The 17,535-nt window shown below is 41.8% G+C and overlaps 1 protein-coding gene across 3 annotated transcripts in view; it reads right to left on the bottom strand.

Moving 5' to 3' along the window:
- ITGA1 (integrin subunit alpha 1) overlaps nucleotides 1–17,535 on the bottom strand; it is a 131,542-nt gene that overhangs the window by 67,042 nt on the left and 46,965 nt on the right. For 2 of the 3 annotated variants that reach the window (XM_061617663.1, XM_061617672.1), the window contains 2 exons: nucleotides 14,052–14,179; nucleotides 5,103–5,251 (listed from right to left, as the gene is read on the bottom strand). In XM_061617663.1, the coding sequence (XP_061473647.1) occupies nucleotides 5,103–5,251; nucleotides 14,052–14,179 (277 nt within the window). Of the gene's footprint in view, nucleotides 1–5,102; nucleotides 5,252–12,732; nucleotides 12,828–14,051; nucleotides 14,180–17,535 lie in introns of those variants that run through there. The other variant, XM_061617682.1, reaches the window with a different exon arrangement.

The raw sequence follows: 17,535 nt of genomic DNA, 5'->3' as shown, positions 1-17,535 counted from the left end.
TTAGAAAAGTAATCTTGTTATCTCTGTTATTTAATAAAAACTATATTTGGTTTACCAAAGGCCTGATCCTTGGCTGGGGTTTCACAGACCAGAAGGGAGGGTAAGGTAATGACCAAGGCTGAAGGGAAACAGTAACAAATGGTGGCAGTGGTGAAGAGGAGATTATAACATTCATAAGTATCTAGAGCAACCCTGAGTTATGAGTTATCTGCAGTGATACAAGGGGGTTGGGGACAGCTTAAGCACGCAGTCACAGAGGTAACCTGATTGAGAGAGACTCAGGCAGAGTCTCTGGGGATACTGGTTATAGGACGTGACTGGTGGTGCTGCCTAGCAGGGGGATCTGGTGAGGTCTATGCTAGAGCGGAGAGAGAAACCATAAAAAAGGACAGTCCGGACTGGTGGAGTCCCTGGTGGTGCCTAGTGACAGGCAGTAGCCACGAGCAGGTAGGAACCTGACAGGGAGAGCCAGGGAAGGGCGTCACACGCCCCCCTTTAGCACTTGGGATAGCGGCCATCGAATGGGCTGAAAATCCATCTAATTCCAAATTATCCCGACTCCAGGTTTCCTGGAGGAGAATAATATCGTAATTGTTCAAATACTTCTTAAATGAAGGGTCTGATTCCTTTGCTCTCCAACCAGCAATGTTCCAGGAAAGGAATCTCAACTGAGATATCCCACCTAAAGATTCTAGTCAAAGGTTGGAGGAGGGCTGGCCTATAACTAAAGGATTTCGATTTTTATGAGTATCAGCGGAAGGAGGGCATTCAGTCCATAAAGTGTCTATTAAATCTAAATTTGGGTCCATTTGACTAACATTAGAGATGTGAGGCCTAGAAGGGGGGGTAGAGTGGGCATTAGAAGAAGGAGCTTTCTGAGGTACATTCACTTGCTTTCTCGTAGACCCAAAGAAAGGGTTTCCCATATTTAAAGGGCTCTGAATTTCAGCTGTATTCAGAGATGGAATATTAATTTCAGCTGTGATTGAGAGAGGGCCATGGAAGTTGTTTACCGGGGCCCCAAGCAGCGGCATAGCGGTAAATGGAGTTGCCCTCTCCCCCTCACTCGCATTAGCTCCCTGAGGGTCGGGACCCAAGCCGCCACCTGATAGTTGCTTTAATTGCAGGATTAATTTTTGTAAGCTATAAACTATCTCAGCTTGATCCTGGGGGGACAATAGAGTATAAACTTCAAACAGTTCCATTTCTTCTTTACAAAGATCATCCTTATTGATAGAGCACTGTAAGATGTAATTGGCAGGTACTTCCAATGAAGAATTCAGATGACTTGGCCCCAGATCCAGTAGCTGATCAGAAGGGAGCACAGAGACAACTTTGAGTGAATTTAAATTCTCAACAGAGCCCTGAACAGATGGTATCTGCGGTTTCGTGGAAGAAAAGGAACGAAAATTGCATAAGGGTTGAGGAGGAGCAACATTGTCAAAAATAATCTTGAGCTCCTTGGAGGAAAGGTGGGATATAAACAAACAAACATTCATCGAAACCTGATATTACCTCTGCAGCACAATCAGAATTCTGTCTGCTGTACAGAGTCTCTACAATGGGGTGATTAACCTGTAACTCTCTAGGCCAGCCTTTCCCAACCAGTGTGCCTCCAGATATTGTTGGACCACAATTCCCATCTTTCCTGACCATTGGCAATGCTGGCTGAGGCCGATGGGAGTTGTGGTCCATCAACATTTGGAGGCACACTGGTTGGGAACGGCTGCTCTAGACGTTGTAGGAATCCACATCAGTCCATGCAGCATGGCCAGTGGTGAAGGATGATGGGAGTTGTAGTCCAGCAACATCTAGAAGGCCACAGGCTCCCCATCCCTGGGTTAGGGTGTTGTATGTAAACTGCAGAGACCCAGATTCAATTCCTTGCTCAGCTGTGAAGCTTACTGGGTGACTTTGAGGCAGTCACCCTTTCTTACCCAAACCTGAGGGGTGATAAACAAATGTCCCAAGTAAGTATATAAACTTAGGGTTGTATCCAGTAAAGTCATCTCATTATGTGAGGGCTTCCATTTCTGCAGTGGAACTTTCCCAACCTTTCCCTCCCCCTGCACACATCCCAAATCTGTTCCAGGGGTTCCGTCCAGAGTAGATTGGGGGTGCATTGTGAGAGGAGAGGGAGGGGTAAGTTCTGTTGCACTGGGTGAATGGGATGGCGTGGCTGGATTCAATTCTTACTTGTGAAGATAAAATGGGAGGGATGATGTCTATTATCTTAAGTTTCTTGGTGGAAGGGCAGGATAAAAATATAATTAAAAAACATAGTGATGGGAGAGAAAAATGATTTAGGCAAAGGCGAAGATGCTCACAAATATTTTGTTTCATAACAAGGTGCCCATCTGAAGATCTTCCTTCCTACCTAGCCAAGCAGTAGTTGGGTTAGAAAAACAACCGTTGTACCAATCAAACAAATTCAGATTTAGTCCAAACTTCAGTATAAGTGAGACTTCCGAGAAGGGTGACTTCGCTTGTGCCTGCTTTTGGGACGGGCTCTCGCCTCAAAAGAAGCTTATTCAGATATAAATCAGTCAGAACATTTTTTTTTTTTGACTGATGAAATTTCTCCCGGGCAGGGAGAAACGTAGAGATCAACCTCAAAAGCCTGTTTTTGTTGGGAGGACTGGATTTCATTAATTTATGAGATAAGGTCCAGCCAACAATGCCGGACGGACTTTCTAACAAGCTCTATCTGCTTAAGCGATACGTTTATCTTTTCTTTAAAGAGAGAACGGACTAACAGGCAAGCACCCTTCTTTCTATTATTTTTTTTTACTTGGTTTAAATTGTTACAGCAAAAGGAGATTTGTCAGATTGATCGGCTTTGGACAACTTCTGGGTGAGATATAACTCTTTTCTGTTATTCACGAAATTAACAGCTTATCTCTGTTTCTGTCGCAAAAAGCTGTCCTGGAAGTGCATTCTAAAGATAATAAACAGAAGAGGGATTTCTATTCCTGATTTCTATTCCGAGGAATATTATATTGTCTGGGACTATTCTCTTTTTGGTCTATTTTATTTTGACGAATCTGCTTCTTCACGACGCCACTAACTGTTTTGATGCTGGGAACTAAATTTGTTTTGCATTCTTGAACATAGAGAGATAAGGCAAGCTGCTCTGTTTATACTGTGATGTCATCAAGCCTGGAATATTAACCCAATTGTTGCTGAAATAAGAAGTGGTTCTTCTTTATTTTTGTTTTGCTTTGTTTTCGTGGTTTTAAAAATGGCAATCAAGAAAGTGGCTGAGAATCTGGAAGTAACTATGTTTCAGAAAATAATGGATGAGATTGAGATAACGAAACAAACCCTGCGACAGGGTAGTAAGGAGCTGAAAATTGAACTGAGCAAAATGACGCAGGAGCTTAAAGAAATAGGGGATCCTGTGAGAGAGGAGAATGAGATCAGAGATGAGAAAAGAAAAAATAAAGGGAAGATACAAGCCCTGGAGATTGGAACAAATGTGGAATTGGAAAAAGATCTGGAGTTTATGGATTTTAGAAATAAAATCTACTGTTTGGAATTTAACGTTATCTCTGAAGAAATTAATGAAGATATTAGAGATAAAGTTATCAATGGCTTGGATAATCTTCTGGACTGGAATGATGTGATGGAGCTTGATATAGAGAAAATCTATGGAATTAACTGCAGCCATGTGACAATGGAAAAACTCTTAAGAGATGAGCCAGTGCATTTTGTAAAAAAGAAGAACACAGATATGACTTTACAACAGTATTTCAGCAACTTATTCAGAATGGATGGCAAGAAAATATTTGGGATAGAGGAAATTCCCATCAGACTCTTATTATATGACTATGGTTACAACAGCAAGATTATTATGGAATACTGATAATGGAAGATTGGACACTGAAATTACTGGACTTAACAGGACTATTGAAGATGGAAGATGGAACTAATAGGGATAATGGAATAATGGCTATTGAAATTATTGGACCTAACAGATTCTGATGAGATGGATTAATCGAAATGTTTATTTGGACTATGGTTATGACAATAAGATTATTATAATTATTAACGAGATGGATTAATTGACATGTTTATTTGGAGAAAAATTGATAGATATATTTCTTAAAGAATTGAAACCTCTCTTTGACTTTTTGTGGAAAGAATAAAGTAATGTTTATGAGATTTGATGATTAATTAAGATAACTACTGGAGGAAAGTGATTTTATAATATGATTTAAGAGACAGGATTGTTATATATTGTAGACCTATAACTGATTTGATATGTGACAAATGGGAAGTCAACATTTTATTTTTTTTGTTTAATCATTTTTGTTTTGTTTTGTTTTTTGTCTTTGAATGTTTTATGATTTTGTTTTCTATGTTTTATGAAAATTTGAATAAAAATTATTGTAAAAAAAAAAAAAACTTCAGTATAAGTACCTCTTTGAGATTGGTAGCTTATAAGTTACCTATCGTTGTACCAACCAACCAAATCAGGATTCAGACAGCGCTTCAATATAAGTTGAAAATAGATAACTTACAAACTAATAAAAATACCAGTTGTAATATGGGAAGACCATAATTAAAGTTTTCTTTTGCATTCTCTGTTATATGCCAAAATTAAAACAGCCCTAATAAATATGACACTAAGAATTAATTCAGTTGAAATCGGGCCCATCCATATTAATCACTTTAACTATTTAAATCTAGAAGTTAGTGATTAAGGGTACAATCCTATATATTTACTTCTAAACAGCCATACATAGGAGGGTTGTTTATACCTTATATCAAACACAGTCACAAGCTGTCTCTGCACATGGACAAGTGTTTGTTTGAAAGGGTGTACACTTGTTCATTTGTACAGCTCAGATATTATATGCAGAGGTCAATAGACTAAAGACTCACTGAACGTTACATGTGAATTACTGCACAAGTGTGCAGTTCTACCTTCAGGCAGACAGGCCAAGACAATTGCAATATTGGAGGACTGCATTATGAATATTAACTTGCATGAAACCAACTTGTAAATTGGTGATAATTGGTATACATATGAAAAACCACCTCATGGGGGCTGGTATAGCATCTTAACCTTGATCTTGATAAATATTGTATGCGCCTACCTTGCTGTATCAATTCCAAGAGCTGTCATGGTTTGCCGTCCTCCCCTCTGACCAATTTTCTTTGCAGCAAAAAGTACTTCTTCTGTAGTTTTGTATGTGTTGAGGTTAAATTCATGGGTTACATTTTCTCCGTATTGAACAATCCCAACCTGTAACACACAATTTTCTACTTAAATAACCTTCATAACAATGATTTGATAATGGCTCAGAGGACACAAACTGCAGAATTCATCCTGTAGCTGATCTGTTGTGGCCTGAATTGGGTTAATTTTTAAGTACACTCCATGTGTTGGTTAGCTTACCAATGCCAGGGTTTTTTTGGGGGGCGGGGTTATCATCACCCATACATTCTCTGTGAATGGTCACTGTTAATAATTTCAGTATCACCATTTGTACTTTCTGCATTTTATTTCCCTTTGATCTCACTGTTTGCTTTGCCCTTCCCCAACCATATCTACCAGCAACTCCAGAATTTTCCCATCAGAGTTTTCCTACCAATACCAGAGGTTTCCTGACTCAGAAAATCTGAAACTCAAACTCAGAAAATCAACTCTAGTCCAGCCTTTTTAAACCTGGTTTCCCCTGATATTTTGGATGACAACTCCCATCACCTGTGACAATTGGCTATGCTGGACAAGGCCAATAAGAACTGTATTCCAAAATATATGGAGGGCACCATGCTGCTCTAGTCCATGAAAGCTTATGCTATAATAAATTTGTTAGTTTTTAAATGTTGTTTGCATTAAGTGACTGTTTATTTATACTATTTCTATACCCCTTAATATATAAAAATATCTCTAAGTGGTGTACAAGAAAAAAAGAACACAAGAAGTATTATAAAAAGTACACAATGAAGCCATAATACAAATAAACTCATAATACAAATTATTAACAAATAAAATATACCAACACAGCAAACAGGGCTGGTTTTAAAGGGTGGCCAGGTTGGGCACTGGCCCGAGGGCCCCGGAGCTACAGGAGCCCCTGAGGGGCCCTCTGCTTCCCTTCCGTGATTCCCAGCCCCCCACAGCCCCCCTACCTGTCTACAGTAGTCTTTACCATTGCCCTTAATTAAGATGGTGGCTGCAGTTTCCCTAAGGTACTGAAGCCGCTGCCACCATCTTAGTTGATGGCAGAGATGTGCGTGTGTAGCACGCATGTGTGCCATCAACAAAGATGGCGGCGGAGGCTTCATTCCCCTTAGGGAAACTGCGCCCCCCCATCTTAATTAAGGGCAATGGTAAAGACTACTGTAGACAGGTAGGGGGCCGTGCAGGAGTGCGGGGGGCACGTGCGTGTATGCTCACACCCACCCACCCACCCACCAGGGGGCCAGAGCAAGCTGATGCCCAAAGGCCCCCGCATGCCTGGAGCCAGCCCTGACAGCAAATTCCATCACATTTCCCCGCTCATCCCCTGCCCCGCTCTGTTCCAACAACTTGGAAAAGAGTCCTATCGTAAGCCATGGCGCATTCAACGAGGCTACCCGCCTCTGTTGTTTCATCTCCAAAACGACTTCGCAATACTCCACCTCCTTGAGAAAGAGGCTGTTCAAATATTCCTTTGGATTTGGCTCATACTTGGACTTTCTTCAAAGAACAAGACAATTCTATAAGCTGCTTTCTCAGTTTAGATCCAATCAATGTATTCATGTATTCACTTTGGTCAGGTACCACTGTCTTAATCTTTTCCCCATGGTTAAATGATGAAGAATGCCCCACAGTCCCCTTCACTCTCCCTCCATTTCCCCATGTGGATGCCTTCTCTTCCTTTCCCAGTGCTAACCATGATGTAGCATTATGTCTGTACCAGGGCTAATTCTTCTCTCAGCCCTGCAATCTAATACACGTGTACTCAGAAGTAAGCTCCACTGAGTTCAATGGGACTTGTTCCCAGGTGAGTATGTACTGGATTACAGCTTTAGTCACCTTTACTAGAGTTTGCTTCAAACCTTCATTTCAAACTCTGCAGTTCTACATGTATTTCAGGTACATCATTATTTTGTGAGTCACCTCGAACACTGGTTTGGTAGAAGAGGCAACTCCTAAATGCATAGGATATATCCCTGTCAAATGACTTTAAAAAAATAGATACAGGACTGATGTACACACACAAACATCTAACTCAGAATAGCTGTCTTAAACTGAATCAGGCCTTTGGTACATCTACCTCAGTAATGTCTACACTGACTGCAGCAGTTGTCCAGGGTTTCAGACAGGGACATTCCCAGCTCAGCCTGACGGTACCAGGGAATGAATTGGGACCTCCTGCATGCATAGACTGGACACCCGGACATAGACTGGCTGCATATGTGTTCCAGTCATGACAAAAAAGCAAAGTTTCTAGATATTCTAAATGACTATTCCCTAGACCAGTTGGTCATGGAACCGACCAGAGGGACGGCAACCCTGGACTTAATCCTCAGTGGGGACTGGGACCTGGTGCGAGATGTAAGTGTTGTTGAACCGATTGGGAGCAGTGACCACAGTGCTATTAAATTAAACATACATGTAACTGGCCAATTGCCAAGAAAATCCAACACGGTCACATTTGACTTCAAAAGAGGAAACTTCACAAAAATGAGGGGATTGGTAAAAAGAAAGCTGAAAAACAAAGTCCAGAGGGTCACATCACTCGAAAATGCTTGGAAGTTGTTTAAAAACACTATATTAGAAGCTCAACTGGAGTGCATACCGCAGATCAGAAAAGGTACCGCCAGGGCCAAGAAGATGCCAGCATGGTTAACGAGCAAAGTCAAGGAAGCTCTTAGAGGCAAAAAGTCTTCCTTCAGAAAATGGAAGTCTTGTCCGAATGAAGAAAATAAAAAAGAACACAAACTCTGGCAAAAGAAATGCAAGAAGACAATAAGGAATGCTAAAAAAGAATTTGAGGAGCACATTGCTAAGAACATAAAAACCAACAACAAAACATTCTATAAATACATTCAAAGCAGGAGACCATCTAGGGAGACAATTGGACCCTTGGATGATAAGGGAGTCAAAGGTGTACTAAAGAACGATAAGGAGATTGCAGAGAAGCTAAATAAATTCTTTGCATCTGTCTTCACAGTGGAAGATATAGGGCAGATCCCTGAACCTGAACTAACATTTGCAGGAAGGGATTCTGAGGAACTGAGACAAATAGTGGTAACGAGAGAGGAAGTTCTAAGCTTAATGGACAATATAAAAACTGACAAATCACCGGGCCCGGATGCCATCCACACGAGAGTTCTCAAAGAACTCAAATGTGAAATTGCTGATCTGCTAACTAAAATATGTAACTTGTCCCTTGGGTCCTCCTCCGTGCCTGAGGACTGGAAAGTGGCAAATGTAACGCCAATCTTCAAAAAGGGATCCAGAGGGGATCCCGGAAATTACAGGCCAGTTAGCTTAACTTCTGTCCCTGGAAAACTGGTAGAAAGTATTATTAAAGCTAGATTAACTAAGCACATAGAAGAACAAGCCTTGCTGAAGCAGCATGGCTTCTGCAAGGGAAAGTCCTGTCTCAGTAACCTATTAGAATTCTTTGAGATTGTCAACAAGCATATAGATAGAGGTGATCCAGTGGACATAGTGTACTTAGACTTTCAAAAAGCATTTGACAAGGTACCTCACCAAAGGCTTCTGAGGAAGCTTAGCAGTCATGGAATAAGAGGAGAGGTCCTCTTGTGGATAAGGAATTGGTTAAGAAGCAGAAAGCAGAGAGTAGGAATAAACGGACAGTTCTCCCAACGGAGGGCTGTAGAAAGTGGAGTCCCTCAAGGATCGGTATTGGGACCTGTACTTTTCAACTTGTTCATTAATGACCTAGAATTAGGAGTGAGCAGTGAAGTGGCCAAGTTTGCTGACGACACTAAATTGTTCAGGGTTGTTAAAACAAAAAGGGATTGCGAAGAGCTCCAAAAAGACCTCTCCAAACTGAGTGAATGGGCGGAAAAATGGCAAATGCAATTCAATATAAACAAGTGTAAAATTATGCATATTGGAGCAAAAAATCTGAATTTCACATATACGCTCATGGGGTCTGAACTGGCGGTGACTGACCAGGAGAGAGACCTCGGGGTTGTAGTGGACAGCACGATGAAAATGTCGACCCAGTGTGCGGCAGCTGTGAAAAAGGCAAATTCCATGCTAGCAATAATTAGGAAAGGTATTGAAAATAAAACAGCCAATATCATAATGCCGTTGTATAAATCTATGGTGCGGCTGCATTTGGAATACTGTGTACAGTTCTGGTTGCCTCATCTCAAAAAGGATATTATAGAGTTGGAAAAGGTTCAGAAGAGGGCAACCAGAATGATCAAGGGGCTGGAGCGACTCCCTTACGAGGAAAGGTTGCAGCATTTGGGGCTTTTTAGTTTAGAGAAAAGGCGGGTCAGAGGAGACATGATAGAAGTGTATAAAATTATGCATGGCATTGAGAAAGTGGATAGAGAAAAGTTCTTCTCCCTCTCTCATAATACTAGAACTCGTGGACATTCAAAGAAGCTGAATGTTGGAAGATTCAGGACAGACGAAAGGAAGTACTTCTTTACTCAGCGCATAGTTAAACTATGGAATTTGCTCCCACAAGATGCAGTAATGGCCACCAGCTTGGATGGCTTTAAAAGAAGATTAGACAAATTCATGGAGGACAGGGCTATCAATGGCTACTAGCCATGATGGCTGTGCTGTGCCACCCTAGTCAGAGGCAGCATGCTTCTGAAAACCAGTTGCCGGAAGCCTCAGGAGGGGAGAGTGTTCTTGCACTCGGGTCCTGCTTGCGGGCTTCCCCCAGGCACCTGGTTGGCCACTGTGAGAACAGGATGCTGGACTAGATGGGCCACTGGCCTGATCCAGCAGGCTCTTCTTTTGTTCTTATGTTCTTATGCAAGGCAAATGCTCTTTTGCTAAGCTATAGCCCTTCTTCATATGGGTGTTCCCACATACATTTTTGTGTTTATTAGGGCTGTGCACCAGCTCCAGCTTAATCCCAGGTCCTGAACTGAATCAGGCCAATTGCTGTTCACCTGGGATACAGCTGAAGTGGGTTGACGCGGTCCTGGATCAACCCAGGTCGGATCAGGTCCACCTAGAACAATACAGGGCTGACAACAGGAGGGCGGTCTGGTGGCAACGGGGGGGGGGTAAGAGACTCATGCAGGCAGTCTGTGTGCATCTTCTTCCCTCCCTGACTGCATGTTTAATTAGGGTTTAAAACCCTGAACTGAGATCGGGTCAGCCCCAGATTGTCCCAGGTCAGATCAGAGCCATTCTGAAGCACTGGATCAGGCCCTAATGGGATTGGAGGACTGTGCACAGCCCTAATGTCAGTATCTATGCACATGTAGTGGGTACCTCTTGCTTTCTGCTCATGACAGACGAGCCATCTAAATGGTAAGATCTACTTCATAAATGTTTCCTAATGGGAAGCTTCTTCTATGCAGGACATTTGAACAGATCCTACTTGTAATGAATACACAGATGTCTTCTCCACATGGACACATGGCAGGAAGCCACTGTTTATGGCAGCTGCCCACTTGTACTTTTAGAGAACAGTTGTATGTGTGCATGTTCAAACATACACATTATACATGTGATTCACTTTATTTCCCATCCACTTCACAGGTACAGGAAACATGAAACCAAAAAAGATAGATATCAACTACACTACCACCCAGCAAGAACCTTTCTTTTCTTCTCCATTTGCTTTAATGTAATGGAAGGTTCTTGATTAGAGGTGATCTGTGTGATGTTCTATTAGCATATTTCAAGTTTATGTTTGGCTTTGATATTTTGAGTACATTCTCTTCCACTCAGCTGTGGGGTGATAATGCACCCTGTTTTGACATATTTATTTCTTCCTCATTTATTATTAAAAGCCCCATAACACTGAGAGATTGAAGATCAATAAGGCCTTTACCATTTTTATCTAGTCCTATGATTTTATAGCTGGACCAGTTTGCATTTTAAGTTTAGGTTTTGCAGATGTGTTTCCCAACCACTTTTATAACCCATCTCTTTTTAGTGCGAACATCTTTGTTTACTGGCACAGACTGATGCCATTTGAACTGAGGAATGTAAGCTATGTTAACAGGAGCACAGATGTCTTATTATTACAACAACAACAACAACATAATAATAATAATAGGTATTATACAGTTCCAACGGAATGAAACATGAAAACTACAGTTATTAAAAGAAAATGTTAGTATGATCCTTAATAGTTATTTTATTGCAAGCCTGAAACTTCCCCTCCCCACACCAAATATCTTATTGAGTCCTGGGTAGGGATGGGGGAGAAATTTGATTCCATTTGTATTTAAAGCTGAATCTATCAGATTTGTGCTTTCCAAAACGATATGAGAACCAAAATGCAGCCATCCTTCAAAATTCGCACTTAAATTTTGCGATGCAGTTTTCCAAACAAACAGTTTATAAAAATGCATATATTGGGGGAAATGTGCATACAAATCCATATATTGGTGAAAATAACATAGAAAAATGCATTATAGGAGAAACTGCATACAAAATGTGTTTATTAGGATAAATTTACACTAAAATGTTGATTAATTTTCCTGTTTTTTAAATTGCATATTGTTGCAGAAATGTGGAGAACTTAGTTTAAGATTGGATAAATGAGAAACTGAGAGAACTGAAATTGGTAGATCCTTCCATCTGCAGCAAGATGACTATGAGGTTCATGTTTCAAGTGTGGTTGCCCCCAACAGTGACATGCCTTTGCAAAGGTGTCGCAGCTGAAATAATAATGATAATGATAATAATAATAATAATAATAATAATAATAATATAGCACTCTGTGGAGCAGTACAGGAAATGAGATGCAGTGAGTTCACATTGCAGAAAAGAAAGTAGATACATTGTCCCTCTGTGGTTATATTAGAATTTCACAAACCAATAAAAAAACCAAATTGGTAGTAGATTCAGGACATAGAAGGAAAAAAGTTTCTAACCACAACAAACAATTTTGGTTTTGCTGATTAATGCTGTTTACTTTGCACAAGATGGGCCACTCACTCTTCTTCAGTTTCTGGTTTAGGTGAATGTTCAAAGGCACCCCTCTGATGAGTGATTTTTCTGTAATCTGGCTGTTTTCAAATCGTACCTGTCATGAACCGCTGCTGCCAGTTCAGTCCCAGGACTGAATTCCCAAAGCCAGGGCAATTGATCCCAACAAGGCACAACCTGTGCCTTCCTTACCAGGGCTGAGTAAACCAACAACAACCCTACAAGGTAGGTAGACTGCCACCACCCCTTAATCCTGGTCACCCACTCTGGGCCAAGGGAAAACCCAAAGTGTGAGGAAAAAGACCTGCCAAGGATTTGGAAGACAAGAGCTAAAGGTACACTTCTTGTCCTGGAGCCTTTAGGCCAAATACCCAAATAGCCCAAAATACCCAAATCCACGGTAGTCTGTGGATAATTGGCCAAGGTTCTAGATTTAGAGCCAAATCTCCCCTGAAATGAACACAGACTGGTAAATAAGAAGTAGCTTTATTAAATAAAATATAAGTGCACAAGTATAGCAGCAAAATATTTCCTCAAAACCCACACCCGAGAGCCAGGTAAAATACACAGAGTTACAGTCACAGACAAAAATAACAAAACTGTCTAGCCTAGTCTATACTTACAGTAGAGGTAAACAGCAAAATAACTTCATGGTTCCACATCTCCCCAGAGATGCATAGCCTGGATAGCAGATAGAATATGGAATCCCATATAGGTAGCATCAGCAACCATTGGGGAACAAAGGCTAAGGTCTGAATCCTGTTCTTATGGGAAAATGCTCAGCAAAAGCCAGGAATTAATTAGCCAGTCAGGGGGCTTTCTGATGATGAAACCTTCTGGAGCTTTCATGCCTAACACACTCACCAACCTTCCCAGGTCAGTGGCCTTGAAGAACCAATCTCCACTGACAAGCAGGTGTTCTTGCTTATAGCCTAATTAACTAGCTTCAGCTGTGAGAACTGCAAACTCATGGCCTTCTCAGAGGCCCCATTTCAGGCAAGATGTTTCCCCCCACAACTCCTTGCCTCAGAACCATGTTAGTTTTTAACCTTTCAAACCAGGCATTCTTGACAGTACCTTTGGCTTTTCTTGTCACCTTTGATATCTATACAATTCCTTGTCTGACCCATCTGAGAAGCTATAGGAGGATTTCCATCTGTTTTAGCACCATGGCCTGGGGTTGGGAAAGTATGAGTTGTAGCCAACAAAGTTGTCTCACTAGCAAGTAGTAGTAGTAGTCATCTGGGGTCTCAGGGGGTTGAAGACCCCTTAATTTTTTAGCAGCAGGGTCTCAGCAGGGTCTCTATGTCTCCAGCATCCTAGGAGCAAATCAGATGAAAGGGGAGTATGTTGGCAACTGAGAAGTGTTTTCTGAGACACTTCCTTGTCCTTTTCTGCTAATTGGAGCCAATCAGAGTGAAAGGATGTGAAAGGAGTCACTGAGAAGAATCTCCTCAGTAGCTGATATGCTCCCCTTTCATGCTTTTGCCTAGGGACGTCTTGTTGTGGGAGAAGGCATTAGGAAGGACCTCATTCTCAACTCAGCAACAGCAGCAGCAGCAACAAAAGATGGGAGGGGGCATGGCTGTGACCATCATGCAGGGACCCTCCACTTCTGAATTTGGCACATAACTTTTCTCTCCTTGTTTCCCTGTCTGCTGCAGAGGGTTGGAGGAACCCCCAGAACAGATTTGGGGGCATGCCCAGGTAATAGGATGACTTTGCGCTAATAGGACAACTTTGTTGGATAGAACCCTATCTGTTTGTGTCATAAATATCCTTGATTATATAGCTTACAGTGTAATCCTATCCAAGTCCACTCAGATATAAGTTCCACTGAGTTCAATGAGACTAACTTCCAGTTAAATAGGTTCAGGATTGCCTTATTTTGTTTTGCTGCCACCACCAAAACAAAGAGGATAAAATACGTGCTTTGCCATACCTGTGTCTGTTGGGGGCCTATGTCCATATTTTGCAGCAGGCTGTCCAAAAAATCAGTGACACTCTCCCATGGGTAAATACTGTTGGAGCCATCAAGAACAATGACAATGTCCAGCTGGGTCTTGCATTCTGCAACATGAATTGTGGAATCATAAAGAAGTGCTTAATGAATCAGGAGCAAATTAATATTGCTATTTCTGAAACAAACAAACTAAAACAAAGCTGGCACTCTGGTACTTTACCTGCAAGGAAACCTCTTTTAGTTTCAGTGGAAATTTCTTTTCGGAAAATATACTAAAATCACAGCCTGCGACATTTAATTGTTCAAAGTTCTGAATGGGTTATATCTGCCTCATCTTCCTCATCCCACTGAAATCTCTCCCTCTGGAATAAATGTATACAACAAGGATGGCAAGTCTACACTACACATTTAAAGCACATCCAATGCACATTTAAAGTGCATGACTTCCCCCCAAAGAATCATGGGAACCGTAGTTTAGAGTTCTTTGAGGGGAAAACCACAGTTCCCAGGATTGTTTGGGGGAAATCATGTGCTTTAAATGTGCATTGGATGTGCTTTAAATGTATGGTATGGGATCTGCCCTAGAAACGTGCTGAGACTCTGAATTGGAACTCTGCAAACAGGAGCGAGAGTAGGTGTAGGAAACCTGTGGCCTTCCAGATCTTATTGGACTTCAATCCCCATCACCCCTGAGCACTGGCTGTGTTGACTGGGGTTGACGGGAGTTGGTGTCCAACAACATCTGGAGGCCCATAGTCTTCCCACCCCAGAGCTAAAGGAACAAGATGTTAAGTTGCTGACTTTCAAAGTCAGTACCTAAAGCAGCCTGAAGGTCTCCGTTGCCGGGCAAAAGTGTTAGGCTGACAGCGTTGAATGGAAAAGTAGATACACAGTTGCTCTGATTGACAGATTCCATTCTGGCGCATGCCACTGTGCACAATAAGAATAATTTGCTCACTTGCCAACAAGATATTTGGCATGCAGCTGGAGACAGAGTTTAAGAAGGTACAGTAATTTTATTGTAATAGTAGACCATAGCAGAGTATGCTATTGTCTAAGGCACTGGAAATGTGAAGTGAGGCGCTCTGGGAGACCAGTGCCTTATTCCCTGTGCTACTAGAAAACAGTCTAAAATGGCGGAGGTGCAACAGCTACGGACGAGGGAACTCCACCACTGACGGCTTTTATGGGGTAATTTTCTATATAAATGCCCCTTGTCGGAGGCTACAACATATTGGAAATACGGGGCAGCCTCTCCCCTCTTTATGCCGTCTCCCTCGTACCTGACCGGGATGCAACTTGGTGCTTTCATCTGCACCGGGCTGCCGCCGCCGTCGCATCGAGCCGGGCTGGAGCTGGAGCTGGGCTGGGGCTGGGGCCTTTTGGCGGGTCTGGTGCCGCGGCCTGTCCCTGGGAACACAATGCTGTTGTGATGATCTTTTGGCGAATGCTGAGGGCGGGGGAGCGCCCCTGCAGCCGCCACTATCTTACCATCTGACCTCTGTCTGCTTGCCCTTAATATCGGCAGTATTTACATCTTAATGCCTTTGTCGTTGGCTTCTGAAGAGAACTTCCCTGTTAGTCCGACTTGAAGGGGTTTGTTTGCCGCGCCCAAACCCCCTGCTGAATGTAATGGACGTTGGATGCTGAGATCAAGAGGGGGTGTTGTTTTTCGGTCTTGCATATGGACTCTCACTCACACCGGTCTTTGTGCAAGGGTGGGAAGACTCATATCATGAGTTTCCATCTGAAGGCGCACTTTTTGGACTATACAGATGAGAAGCCTTATTGTAACTGAGTTAGTCTCTATGTTATTGTTTAGCTTTCTTGCTTAGTGTTTGGTGTTTTTGATGTTTTATATGTTTTTTACTTTGTACGTCGCTCAGAGTGGCTTGGTAGCCAGCCAGATGAGCGACTAAGAAATCGAATAAATAAATAAATAAATAAATAGAACAGTCTGCAGGCAGAGGGAACTGCTTGCCTTATGTCTGATATAATACAGCTAGGGTTTTTGTTCACATTTTAATGAGAAACTACTGAATTCTCACTTTCTGAAACAATATGCAGCCCAGAATGCAATCCTCTGAAATTTGCAATGCTGTTCTCCAACCAACCAATGTGTATGAAAAATGCATGTGTTGTGGGAATGTTTGCATAAAAACACATACATTAGCAAAAAATAGCATACACAATGCATTATATTAGGAGAAATTGCTTGCAAAAATATGTACATTAAGTCAAAACTGCATATAAAAATGTGTATATTAGGAGACATTTACCACTAAAACGTTGATGAATTTTAATGAGGATTTTTTTTAAAATGTGGAGAACAGAATTTAGGATAGGAAAACCGAGACATGGAGAGAAACCAAAATGGGCAGATTCATCCATCCTTTGCTGCAGCGTAACTATTGATGCATAAGATGGCCTGATGGTGTACTGCAGGTTTTGGTCCAGGATGATAAAATAATATAGAACTTTCTCACACCCTGAGATCTGATCCACCATGCAAAGCCAGGTGCAAAATATGGGCTTGGGGTGTGGGGATGTGCACATAAACATGCACACACACATGCACACATACACACACACGGGAATGACATATTCTTACAAGTAAAGAATTGGCTCTCATGTTACATCGACATGGCTCATATGCGTAAAGGAGAAAATATGCAACATTTGAAGTGGCCCCAAGTCAAGAAAACAAACGTTCTGGCTTCCCTGAGGATGACTCAGACAAAAGTAAAGAAAGATGGGTAGTCTGGCATTACTTATAAATGTCCTCAGCCAGGAAGAAGAAGGATTGAAGAAGGAAGAAGCAAAACCATATGTTCCCAACATGCTTCCTGGGAACACTGGGACATAAAGTAATTCTGAAAATAATAATTGCATATTTCTTCATTGGCGTCTACCTCTGGGAATCAACATAAAGGATGGGTCGCCTTGAAAGTAACATTGGGAAAGGTTGGGAATGCATCTGTCATTTTGCCTAGCAGTCCAGTCAAGCTACACACTGGAAAGGTCTGGGAGACATGTGGAAATCTTCCTAGCAGAGTAGGGTGTATATACTGCAACATATTGTTGCAGTACAGAGTGCTGTAGGTTCAGGATTCCAGTCACTCCAATCAGTCTCCACCCCTGAATTTTCCCTCTACCAATAGTCAGTCAGCATTTCATGGCCTCTGAGTGTACTCAGTTCTCAGTAGATTCTTTTGGGTCCTCACTAGGGATGGGGGAATCTGTCAAGTTCAGCTTCTCTCAGTTTCTCATTTTTCAAATCTTAAATTCAGTTCCCCACATTTCCACATCAGTTTGTAGTTTTTTTAAAAAAAGTCCTCATGAAAATTCATCAGCATATTAACGTGAACTTCTCTTGCTAAAATGGTTTGTATGCCATTTTGCCTAAGATACACTTCCTTGCAAAGCAATTTCCCCTGCAGTTTTGCATGTTATTTTCACTAAT

The sequence above is a fragment of the Rhineura floridana genome, chromosome 1 (assembly GCF_030035675.1).
Source record: "Rhineura floridana isolate rRhiFlo1 chromosome 1, rRhiFlo1.hap2, whole genome shotgun sequence".
Lineage (NCBI taxonomy): Eukaryota > Metazoa > Chordata > Lepidosauria > Squamata > Rhineuridae > Rhineura > Rhineura floridana.
Note: the sequence above shows the minus strand (reverse complement) of the source record. Positions and strands in the feature narration are given on the sequence as shown.